The sequence below is a fragment of the Brachyhypopomus gauderio genome, unplaced genomic scaffold (assembly GCF_052324685.1).
Source record: "Brachyhypopomus gauderio isolate BG-103 unplaced genomic scaffold, BGAUD_0.2 sc168, whole genome shotgun sequence".
Lineage (NCBI taxonomy): Eukaryota > Metazoa > Chordata > Actinopteri > Gymnotiformes > Hypopomidae > Brachyhypopomus > Brachyhypopomus gauderio.
In genome coordinates this window covers 325,137-337,344 of record NW_027506989.1, presented here as the reverse complement: position 1 = coordinate 337,344, position 12,208 = coordinate 325,137, and the positions used below count along the sequence as shown (strand labels likewise).

General features: G+C 46.5%; 1 protein-coding gene across 6 annotated transcripts in view; it reads right to left on the bottom strand.

The window, feature by feature from the left end:
- Positions 1-10: 10 nt before the first annotated feature.
- Positions 11-12,208, bottom strand: part of LOC143501290 (SAM and SH3 domain-containing protein 1-like) — a 47,980-nt gene continuing 35,782 nt past the window's right edge. For 3 of the 6 annotated variants that reach the window (XM_076994932.1, XM_076994934.1, XM_076994935.1), the window contains 19 exons: positions 10,479-10,607; positions 10,316-10,366; positions 10,146-10,195; positions 8,908-8,948; positions 8,551-8,637; positions 8,360-8,472; positions 8,176-8,277; positions 6,048-6,174; positions 5,377-5,783; positions 4,773-4,847; positions 4,476-4,610; positions 4,003-4,135; positions 3,685-3,854; positions 3,342-3,548; positions 3,083-3,233; positions 2,750-2,881; positions 892-1,730; positions 430-561; positions 11-325 (listed from right to left, as the gene is read on the bottom strand). In XM_076994932.1, coding sequence (XP_076851047.1) covers positions 284-325; positions 430-561; positions 892-1,730; positions 2,750-2,881; positions 3,083-3,233; positions 3,342-3,548; positions 3,685-3,854; positions 4,003-4,135; positions 4,476-4,610; positions 4,773-4,847; positions 5,377-5,783; positions 6,048-6,174; positions 8,176-8,277; positions 8,360-8,472; positions 8,551-8,637; positions 8,908-8,948; positions 10,146-10,195; positions 10,316-10,366; positions 10,479-10,607 — 3,123 coding nt within the window. In that variant the 3' untranslated portion in view covers positions 11-283. Of the gene's footprint in view, positions 326-429; positions 562-891; positions 1,731-1,946; positions 2,882-3,082; positions 3,234-3,341; positions 3,549-3,684; positions 3,855-4,002; positions 4,136-4,475; positions 4,611-4,772; positions 5,184-5,376; positions 5,784-6,047; positions 6,175-8,175; positions 8,278-8,359; positions 8,473-8,550; positions 8,638-8,907; positions 8,949-10,145; positions 10,196-10,315; positions 10,367-10,478; positions 10,608-11,493; positions 12,096-12,208 lie in introns of those variants that run through there. The other 3 variants (XM_076994933.1, XM_076994936.1, XR_013126872.1) reach the window with 3 other exon arrangements.

The following is a 12,208-nucleotide window of genomic DNA, read 5'->3' as shown; positions in this document are numbered from 1 at the left end:
ATACCAGTGCTTAGCTTTAGTAACACTTGGTGCTTCTTTCACAAGAAACTGTGCCATTCAAATTCTCATTGAAAGTTCTGGCATCACTCACTCTGTATTCACATCCTTCTTAGCATGCTACTGTGGCCCACCAGTGGTGTTAATGTGTGCCTGTTCTCTGGAGTTCTACCCAGTGGCAGAGGAGACAGAGGAACATCTGGACCAAGACATCCATGCCAGACACCAACAGGTGTAGTCAAGAAAAAATGGCTATCCAGCATCACTACCATGTTCATCAAAGAGGTTATAGTTTCACACAAATCTCTGATAAACCTCTCAGCGGGATCTGAGGAGTGAAATAAATAAAAGAAGAGTCAACTGCAAAGTGATTTTAATGGCATTACTTTTCAACATTGTCGGAAGCGGTAGTGTAAAACCTCTAGTACTCACAGCCATGCGATGCTGTTTGAGGAGCTGCTGGACCCTAGTGTGGTCCATGACTGTGGCAATGTCACCCAAAGGCTTGTCCAGGTCTTCAGAATACCTCTGGATGAGGGAGAAAGGCACCCCATAGCGACCAAGCTGAAAAGAAAACACCTATTTTTAATAACTTTGTACCCATTTTGTCATATAACTTGATAAATGACAGGTGATTTTCTCATATATACATATACATCTCATATATACAACCGTTTGGTATCCACGCTATTAGGCAACATCCAATCAGATGTGTTCTCTATTCAGAATGTCAAGTTACAAATTCATAACTCAATGAAGAAGGAATAGCAGCATGAGTACAATGTACACTGAATTATTTAGACTGGGAAGATCAAAAGTTTGATCAAATTAGGTGCCACAGAAGTGTGCAAGACCATAATCTCAGAATCCCTGGACAGGGAGGAAATTATGTACCTTATCAGAATATGGCTCCTCTGTGAGATCAATACCGTCCGAGATCAGCTTCTCTTCAACCAGTGATTCCAAACTGGTGGCTTTGCCATGCTGAACCTTCTTTCCCAGCCTGTGGATGAAAAGTTTGCTGGAGCGAGGAACATTAGATGCCGTGTCCAACTGCTGTGGAAGAGAAAGATCTGGGGAAGAGTCTTTGTTGTCAGGACCGGCCTCCTTCTCCTTTATAAAAAGCAGGGGTAGAGGTTTGGGTGGAACTGGTGGTTTTATGCGCAGTGTGCACTTAGGAGGGTCTTCTGCATGGGCTTCAGCAGGATTCTCCTCCTGCAGCACCTCTTCAAACGCCACTCCTGCTATGAGATGGGTGACGGGCGGCTGGACCCCTGTGCCGGGCTCGTCGGAGTCACCCTCTAGGTCGGTGCACGTCCGAGGCTTCTCCGGCACTAAAGCTTCAGTGGCATCCAGGCCTTGCATCTCGACAGAGCCCCGCTTTGGATGATCCTGGATGTAGGTCTCCTTCCTGTGGATGACCTGATCGGGGAGAAGGTCATCCAGTGAAAGGCAACGCTTCCACAGGCCTTGGGGAGCGGGGAGGCAAACGAGAGCATCTGAGCTTTGGCTCAGGGACTTCGCTCTGAGAAGGCAATGGCTCGTCCCAAAGCACAGGCCTGTGATGGTGGTCATCTGGAAAGGGAGCAGGAGATCCTGTGGATGGTGCCTGTTCTGTACAGTGGTCTGGCTGGGCTGGCTCAGGGGTGGGGTGGGGTACTCAGGAGACGGGAGGTGACTGGACTCAAAGCCCGATGACGACCTGCTTAAATGAGACGTCTTTTTGCACCTCCCTAAAACAAGAGCCATGCAAGATAAGATTTACAGAAACCAGTATGGCTACAGACAGCTTTAATCAATGTTCAGGGCAGATTATACATCGGCTGAAAGGAAAGATATGACAAGCTGCGTGTAGTCAAACGAAACTGTGAACACACAATAGGTCATTGTAAACGGAATGAAAAGTGAATGGAAATACAATGGCAATGAAAGCAGGCAGTCCAGATAAGTAGATCACAGAGCAGTTTATTACACAGCCCCCGTTATCACTGGCGAAAGACAATGACAAAAGCTGGACTCATGGCTGTTTTCTCATGAGCATGCAATAGTTATTAAAACACTGATGCTCTTTTTCTTAGCTCCCGTTAAAATTAGCAAATGTTTTACCTTTATTTAGAGATGCATTTTTAATACTGCTACAGTTTCTGTGATCAGGCCATAATTTTGCCTGACCAAATGGTAAAAGCAAAGTGGTATGCATAAACTCTGTAAATATATCCATTTTATATCTATTTTAGCTTCTGTACTTGTCACACAGATTTGAGGCACATTAAGATATTGTACAACACTATATTATTTTGACTATACAATACACAGAAATTGCAAAATCTCAGGAACACAAGCTTGAAAAATACTCTTCAAAGGGACTATTGACATGTTCAAGAACAATATATATTCGCTATCGTTTTGTAAGACTAAAGCAAAAAAAGATTTGTGTAACTGGGTCAGAGAGAATGGCCCTTGGAGCAGAGATAAGCAACACGAGCCAGAGAAAAGGCGGAGATGGCGGCGAGATGAGAGGCGTGACCTCGTCACCCTGCCCTTCAGTCTGCTGGGCGTGACCTCGTCACCCTGCCCTTCAGTCTGCTGGGCGTGACCTCGTCACCCTGCCCTTCAGTCTGCTGGGCGTGACCTCGTCACCCTGCCCTTCAGTCTGCTGGGCGTGGCTGAGCAGCATGCAGGCCCTGGCAGCCCACAGAGGGCAGGAGCGTTGGGGCTGGGCACACTCACAGCCCAGGAAGGCTGGCATTACCGTTCTCCAGGTTCTCATTACTCTCAAAGCAGCCAGAGTCACGCGGTGAGTCGCCTGGGGGGGCCTGGCTTTCTGACAGAACCTTCTCCTCAGGGCATCCTGAAAACCCTCCACGCTCGGGGTCACTGTTACCTACACACACACACACACACACACACACACACACACACACACTTTCACTTATAACAAATGACCACTTACCACAAATGGAAAACATCCATGTGTTTGTTTTTGAGAAGCTGCATGACTCTGTGTGTGTGTGTGTGTGTGTGTGTGTGTGTGTGTGTGTGTGTGTGTGTGTGTGTGTGTGTATACATATGCATGACTACTCACTCTCATACTCCTGCAGCAGCTCCACAGCGGTGAGCAGCACGGCTCGGTGCTGGGGGTCCGTGATGTTGAGCTCATCCAGGTCCTCCTGTTCCAGTAGCCTGAACGTGTCCAGATCCTCGTAGCCGTTAAACAGGAACGTGGGCATGTGCTCCTGCAGAAAAGCCCCTCACGTTAGCATAACTTCCTCTGTAGCTAGAGGTCCAACCAGAGGGTCGCGTGCTCTGACGCTGTGTGTGGTTTCGTGGAGGTCATTAATCACCTTGAGGTTGATGCGTTCCAGAAGCTCTTCCACTGAGGTGGGCTTGGGTGGCTGGCTCTTCCTCTTCTTCCGTACACTGCGTTTGGGCTTCTCTTCCTCGCTCAGCACGTCCACGTAGATGAATTTGAAGGTGCCCACCTTGTTATTTAGCAGGCCCATCCAGGTGCCCATAGGAGGTTTACTGATGATGTCGATTACATCTCCCCTCTGGAAGCAGATGTTCACATTAATCTAATGTGTGTTAATCTAAAGCAAATCTAAGCACTGGAGAATACAACAACAACTCATTACTTATGGCATTAGCTAATTAATGTCATTTCCTTGTAGGCGTCAAAAGCCTTGCCTTGAGTTTGAGGGAGTCTGTGTCGTAGGGGCTGGGGATGAAGTCGGTGTGTACGAGGGCCCGGCCACAGAAAGGTCCTCTGTAGGGCAGCTCGTCATCTTCACCCTCCTCTGATTTCACACTCTCTCGGTTACTGGCCGAGGAGTCTGTAGTGCTCACTGTCTGACCACCTACAAATTAGGTTACATTTAAAATGCACATGGGTTTCACTGTGGAGGCATTTGATCACTTATGCACGCACGCACGCACTCACACACACACTCGCACACACACACACACACACACACACACACACACACGCACAAAACACTCTCTTACTCATTGAGCTCTGTCCACTCAGTGAGCTCCTTAGACTCTCGACAGAGCCTCCAGCTTTGAGTTTGGGCTTCTCCAGGGAGTGTGTGTCTGTGTGGGGAGACTGGGGGGAGCCTGGTACTCTGCTGGGGCTTGACTAAGTGGAAAACACAAAAAGAGTATTGTTCAATGTTCAGTACGTTAGGGCAATGGCCAGAAGGGGGCGCTCAGCACTTGCAAACAGATATTTTAAATGTCAAAGAGGTCAGTTGCAAGTACCGATTCTTATACTTCAGTGTATGCTGGTCTATTTTATAAAGATGCTCTATAAGTGGATTGTCAACCATATATGCTGAACCAGAGACCTTTTCCAGACACAAAGGTTCTGTGGAGAAACTGATTACTACATAATAATGTGAAATAATGAATTTTCATGTTAAACGTCACTAAACATTCTGTGGTAAATGTTTCATCCTGCCTATGCTGTGGTGCCTCACCTGCTCAGGAAGAGCGGAGCTGCTTTTCTTAGATATGCGTTTCCTCATCGTCTCCTTCACAGACTTCACCTTCTTCCCCAGAGATATGCGGGAGGGGGTGGGGGACCTGGTACTGCCACCCCCACCGTCACCCTGCTGCACAGGAACACGACACAGTGAGACCTTTGACCCTAGTCCGATGGCAAGGATATAGACAGAGGGCTCACAAGGCCCAGTAAAGCCCTTCAAATCACAGTTCATTTCTTGAACCTTCTAGTTTCTGGTCTGGGATAAAACGGCATTTTCTGTAGCACTTACACTGGAGTCACAGTTCTTGTTTCCCATGTATATGGATCGGTTCATCAGGTCAAATCCTCCAAAGCTACAGGCCCTCTGTAGAGTAAACTGGACTAGTTATAGTTATACAGGTAATAATATTCTGTCAACACTAAAATATTTGTTTAATATAAAAATACATGTTTAGTGCACAAATATATGAACCGAGAGGTCTTCATCCCTCTAAAATGGTCAATGTTACATTCACCCTCCCTGTGGACACACAACTGGGCTGGATATTCAAACAGAACCGGTAGGACAGCTCCTAGTGGGAGTCTCTTCAAGCTGACGGCCCCTTCTTGCTGTGGTGCCAGACTGACGTGCCCCGGCCCCTCCCTAGGGGGCAGCAGAGCGAGCCAGCCCAGCACACACATGTGCCGTGTCTGCATTCTCCTGGATGGTAGCGCCAGCAGAAAGAAGCAGGGAAAGCCCTGCTCAACCCATCTGTCCACACTGATGGAAATATGTCAACAGCTCTTACTCTTTGTTAGGGCAAATGCCTGCTATGACATGCTCAGGATACAGACACTGTACCAGAACTACTGGACTGAGGATCTAGTGTCTTCTGTAGGGTCTTAACTCTTACCCCGTGGTAGCTGGAGGAAGTAAGAGCCCGTCTCATCTCCCCGTCCGTCACCGAGCGAGCCATCCTGGGCTGCTCTTCACCGCAGCCCTCCGCCTCAGTGGAGGAGGAGCCACTGATGGGGACCAGGGCCAAGCTGGCCCCGCTGGGCCCCAGGGCCACCTGGCCCGAACCCGGACTGCCTCCGCAAGGCTTGCTGAAGCCCTTGAAGAGCCTGTGGCTGCTGTAGACGTCCAGGCTGCAGGAGAGGGGAGACGCGGTCAGGACGTCCGCGTCTCCGTCCGCAGGCAGATGCTCCTGTGGTACCGAGGCTGGCCCGTTGACGTGAGGGACGGCCACTCGTTTCTGCACGCCCGAGTAGAGACACACGTTGTCCTCAGCCGTGGGAGAGACATCAGAGCTCACAGGGTCTGAGAAAGCAAACACAGTACAGCACACAGTAGGAGCAAATCTCCAATGACAAGATATTTTTTACAAGACAAACAAATTTACCTTAAGTAGGTTGAAGCATATTTACCTTAAGTCTCTACAATGTCTAACAATGTTACTTTGATACCTCCCATACTCTTGATAGCATTCAGCAGTTCAGCTATTCAGTATTTAGCTTGATCTTAATATCTTCCTCTGCCTTCCTCATTTATTCTTTCAGAAGTGGTGATAGTTTTGTCTCTCACCTTTAGATGTGGACTTTTTGCCCTCATCTATTCTGATGAGCTTCTTCCTGACTCTGCGGGTGGAGGTGACGAGTTTATGAAGCCTACGATAGGACACGGACTCCTCCAGCTCCTCATCCGTCTGCTCCTGAGGGCCAGAAGGGAGGAGCGGCTCGGGTTACCACAGGGACCAGCTCTGTTCTCCTTCACAAACACCACCAACACCCACGCTCAACAATGCTAATAAAAATGGCATTTATACCAAATATAAGAACACACACACACACACACACACACACACACACACACACACACACACACACACACACACACACACACACACACACACACACACAGAGTTGGCTCTGGCCATATTCAAAGTTAGCAATTAATGTAAATTAACCTCCAGCATCCCATGAATTAGCTGGGAGTGTTCCTTCATTCCTAACTCTATTTACTTTCATGTGTAGCTTCGGTGTAGATAAAATCACAGAGGTTTATGAATAATAAACTGAAAAACGGTTTAAAGGGCTAATGGTGTAAATGTAAAAAAGACCAGTAAATAAAAGTGAAAATTGAGAAAGTAACCAAACAAAAAGATACAATGAAATTGAGCAAAGAATTAAGAATTTGAGACTATTACTGGAATAAACGTGCAACCATGAAATAAAAGGCAACTTTGTAGTAATAGGCTGAAGAATAACAATGCCCTCCTTTTCTGCTATGTGCAGTCAACTAGTATGCCTGTTTTCAAAAGTTTTCATGTACAGAGAGGGCTTTAGGACATCTTCATATAGACTACAAAATTGCTGCTGTTAACACTTTAATAGCAAGGTAGAGTTCAAGTGAAACCAGACCTGCATTACTGTGGTTTGAACATAACATGTCATCTTTTCTCAACGTTACATTTCCAGTAGTGTGTGCGCTTCAATAGCTGCTTGTTGTGGGCTCCTCACAGAAACAAAATGGCAGACAGCAACTAAGAAAGGAGACTAGAGCAGTTTCATCAGAGTCATTTCGTGAACTTAGCTCCCCTTTAAACTCAGGTGCTCACCATGTGTGTTCCAGCCACAGTTTATGTTTTAGAGACTGCACAGGGTTGGAAATAGCACTGCTGGTGTACATCAACCACAGGTAGCTCTGTTCTAAACAAGCTCTGAGCATAGACACGCATCACCTTACATTAGAGGTTGAGCATCTGGTAAATGCTGCCTACACTTTCAGAGCCAAAGTTAAAGTGAAAGTCTTAGAGTGTGGTGACTCGTAGGACGGCAGAAACTTTTCACAAGGTTAATTGTGTCTGCACAACACATCTCTATCCTCACATCTACAGCTCTGATAAAGAAGGCAGCTTGTACATTTCTAGGACTGTCTCAGTTCAGTAGCAAGAAGTATGGAAATCACATTTTTGGCATTATACTGCACTATTTGACAGTGAGATTTCTTTTTCAAGGTCTCTGTGGAATGGTTCCTGGAAGGCAAAACATGGCTGCTGTTGACCCGTGTCTAGGATTCAAAACAACATTACAGCTTCCACACCACCACAAGCGTTCACTTCAGGTCAGGCCAAATACCTGGACATATTTCCACATTTACATACAGAGTGCATGAAAAAGCTTAGAGAAAGATGAAAGAGGAACATGGGAAGACAATGTTGTGGCAATCAAGCCCCCTAATGACGAAAGAACTGCACCCTGCCGAGCCCTGCAGACACCCGCATTCAGCCAGACAGAGTCACAATGGGGGTTAAAGTATTAAGGGCAATGAATGGAGCCTGGCCCAAGGGGATGGGACACAGCCATGGCTCTGAGGTGGGGTGACGATGGGGGGGTGGTCAGTAGTTGATAGCCAGGCCTCAGGAGGGGGGAGGGGGGGTTGGGCATCAACAAATGCCTGGCAGAGTGGGTGACATTCCTGCTGGGATCATGTCAGGGGCCAGAGGATGTGGTTCCTCTTATAAACAACTCACGACAAACGGGGACATGGAGAGGGTGGCGAAACGCGCCGACCGTTTACCACGCACAGTCTGCAGCTCGTTGGGGCGCGCACACACATCTGGAGCTCGGCGGCTCTGCGGAGGAGAGAGGGAGGAGGGAGGAGGGAGAGAGAGGGAGGAGGGAGAGAGAGGGCGAAGAGCTCAGCTACTCACGTTGCAATTTGACGACTCGTTCACAGCAGGGCCTGAGCAGTCGGTCCACTCTGTCGGGTCCATGTTGCAGGACTGTTTGCTTTGGGTCTCGTATTCTTTCAGCTAGAAACAGCACACCAGTTTCACACACAGGAATGTTCTCAGGCAGAGCGCAGCAGAAACAGAGCGAGGAGCGGGTCCGTACCCGTGCCAGGGCTTCCTCCACCGTGATCATCTTCTCCTTCACCATCATCATCAACTGGATGCGTTCTTCGTCGCTCATTGTGATCTCGCTGGCCACAAAGCCCACGTCTTCACCTGCAGATGAGACTCAGGAGTCAGAGAGCACAACAAAATGGAGGCGATCTAGTGGGTCACAGGTCACTCATACATCACCTTTTGATATCTGACGTATACTGCCTTTCTGTGTCTTGCGGAAATTTTGCCAAAACGATTTATTTTTCTTTCTAGTGTCCCATCTCCCTGTAGTGGCAAAGACGTTTCAAGATAATATCCCAGACTGACATTCTCATATAAAAACAAAAGATGGATATTACACACATAGCAGCAGTGAGATCAATGAATACATGGGCCAAGTATGCAAGTTACCCTGTCCCACCCAACAGACAAAAACATACGAGTTACAAAATATTTTTTATGCCCATGCCAAAATAACTTAGGAAATACATACACACACAATTTTGTGTTTACATTACACACAGTCCATAGACACTGACACACAAAAGGTTATACCTCCAGATCCATCTTCAGAGCTTGACTTGTGTATCGACAGCCTAGAAACAAAACACTCAGCATGAACCACTGGAACAGGAACATTAGCCATGTCTTCTCATCTTTTCCCTCTATGTTTCACTTCCTATTAATACAAGCTGTCCAGACATGTCCTACAGTCAGTCTGTGTTTTCCACACATGAGCAGGTTTGAAGTGTCCAGAATAGGTCTTGCATACCGGTCAAGGTACCGGTGGCTGTGATCACTGTTGACACAGAGACAAGCTGCAGACTCCTGGGCCCAACACACCTCACCACAGCTCACAGGAACAATGGAAGCTTTTCACACACAGTTGGGCTTTTAGAACAACAGTGGCACTCACATGGCCTTTGAATTCCTTTCTCCATCTCCCTCCCTCTCTCTCTCCTTCCCTCTTCTCCTCTCTCTTTCTCTCTCCTTTTCCTTTGTTCTCTCTCCTTCCCTCTACTACTGCCCGTCAGACTCTCCCTCTCTTCCTTATGCTCTTTCTCTCTGTCTTCTCTTCCTCCCTCCATCCCAGTTCCTCCTTCAATTCCTCTCTAGTTCTCTCATCTTATATCACTCTTTTTCTCTCCTACCTACCCTTCCTTTCTCCACTTCTCTCCCTCTCCTTCCCTCCATCTCTAATTCTTTCCCTCCTTTTCCCTAGCTTTCACCCTATAGCACACTAGATACTACTCTCTCCATACTTCTTTCCGTTTCTACCCCCACGTTCTCTCTCTCTACTAGAGAGATGCTTACAAACAAATGTGAATACAACACTGGAGTGCAGTCCAATACTGGAGTTTACATGGAACGTGAGCACTGTTGACATGTCATTGCTAGTCTCTTAGGTACTCAACCAGTCCTCTCTACCACCACATTTAGTCATAGGAAGGAAGCGGACAGGAGGAAGAGGTCACCAGGAAACGTATGAGGCTGCACCCTCGTGCCCCCAGGACTGGACGTGTGTCATGTGTCAGCAGGATGCTGACGTAACTCTCTCATTGCATCTCCCAGAGCACAAAATGATCGAAACATATTACAAAATGCAGGATCATTTTACAAACAGGGGAAGCTTTTCGACAATTACCATTCATTTGATCACACTTTCTGTATACACATATGTTCGTACACATACATGTGTGCACGCACACATACAACATGTGTTCTTTAAACATATACACATACACACGTGTGCGCACAGATGTTATTTAAACAGTATGCATGATGCTTGTTACCTTCTCTCCATTTCAGGAGTGGACACAGCACTGCAAAGACCCAGTGACTCCTTTGAAAACACGGACAGTTAAGGTGAACCTTATGCTTCCCGTTTGCCACGCTCAGCACAAAATAAAAAAATAGAAAAAAAGTTTTAGATGTGAAGGTCCAGGACCTTTAGGACACGCACCTGTATCTCGGAGCGGAGCTGAAGTGATGTGGTCGTTGCCTCAGACTTTTCCTGAGGAACAGAGAGGGAAAAATATGATAATAACAAGATACCCATCATTACATCCACCTCTTCCAGTCACCACTCTGCTCAGTTAGATACTGATTGGAACAAGAGTGCTTACAGTCTCAGTGTCCTGAGCCACTCTACGTTTACGAAGCTCCTCCATCCTGTCACACACGTCGCTATAAGAGGTGCTGTAATACTCTGAGTACTCCTTGGCCAGGTCTTCCAGGTTTCCCAGAGAGCCATCCTGCAAACGAGGACAGACATGATTAGCTTCAAGGATGTGCTGACCATGCAAAATGCGTAGCATTCATTTGAGGTGCAACCATGATCTCAAATGAGCCGCTTTCCATGTAAATATAAGAATGAGGTGTAACAGTAATGCACAGGTGCTGGTCCCCCCTTTATGTCCTACTAGCACAGGTCTGTATGACCTCTGTTTGCCTGAGCACAGATGAACCTGAGGGGCAGAGGTCTAGATAAGAGGAACAACTCTTAAACCCGCACCGACAGAAGCATAACTTCCAGCTATTGTTTTACCCACAAAGAGGTGATCTTTCTTTTGTTGTCACAGAAAAACAAAATGGCAATGCATCACATCAGCATTTGCAAACTCATCCCCCAAATGTCCTCTAATGATTTATGAGCTTCCTGCAGTTACTTTGAAACAGTTCAAGATGCACATCATTTGAATTCATAACCAAGGAATGTACCACAGATTCATGACACAGGTTAGGATGTCCTGTGTTCAGCGTGATTCATAAAGGAAAACCATTCCTAATGCAGTCATAGTGACTGTCTATACAGGGTGTGGAACAACGTTTATACAATAGACATCTATGTCAACAAAAGCATCCGTGGTGAAGTCTCAGTAAGCAAACCCCAGTATGATAATGTGATCATGCTTGGTTTATGATAGGGAGAAAAAAAACTCGCTGAAAAGATAAACTAACTCAACCACAAGCTGAAAAAGTGAAATATTTCACAAGCGTTACTTTTATTTTCCTGGGGAAAAGCTGACAGACACGAAAACGCAGCTTGAAATTTTCCAAACCAGAAATGACCGGTCATTATTTAAAAATGATTATTCGAAAAAGTAATTCGCGTAAATACCATACGTATTTAAGACTTACCAACACATTCATCAGATCTGCCCAGACATGTGAAAAGTCGTCAGGTGCATTCGCATCCAAACCCGACCCCCGATCAGCCCGATCTTGCTCCATATTCGGAAAAACACCCGAACAAACAGCAGCCCGGGGATTATGCGTTATTTGGTGGTTGCTCTGAATTGCACGCGAATCAGATCATATAGAGCCTCAAACCATCTCCTCTATAAAAAAGTTTGCCAGAACCTCTTAAACGCACCGAAAGTTTCCAGCGGATTCCCAGCGGATAATGATCTGCTGCTGCGTATGAATCACTGAACTTCCACAAATCACAAAAAACTGCTCCGGAAATCCATCTGGCACGCGCACCTCTGTTCTCAGACAATATGCGCTCAATTTAAATGAGCAATAAGTTCCTCGAGCTGTTCGCACGCGCCGTGGGAAACGCAGCCGGAATACACACGCTGATGTTCCAGACCAATGTCAAGGTAAGACTCATTCACATCCATCACGCCGATGCCATCACTTAAACATCTGCATATGAGCAAATTTATATTCATTTTAATGAACTTTTTAATGAATGCAACAAATATTACCCTTGAGTTACTTTTGTCTCTATAAAATGTAATGAAAACACTGCGTCACTCAGTATTTTGCTCATTAAAGTATACATCTTGGTCGCAGTGATTAGAAATAACACCTGCGAGGTTTATTGGTCTCGCGCAGACACTGAATGGTT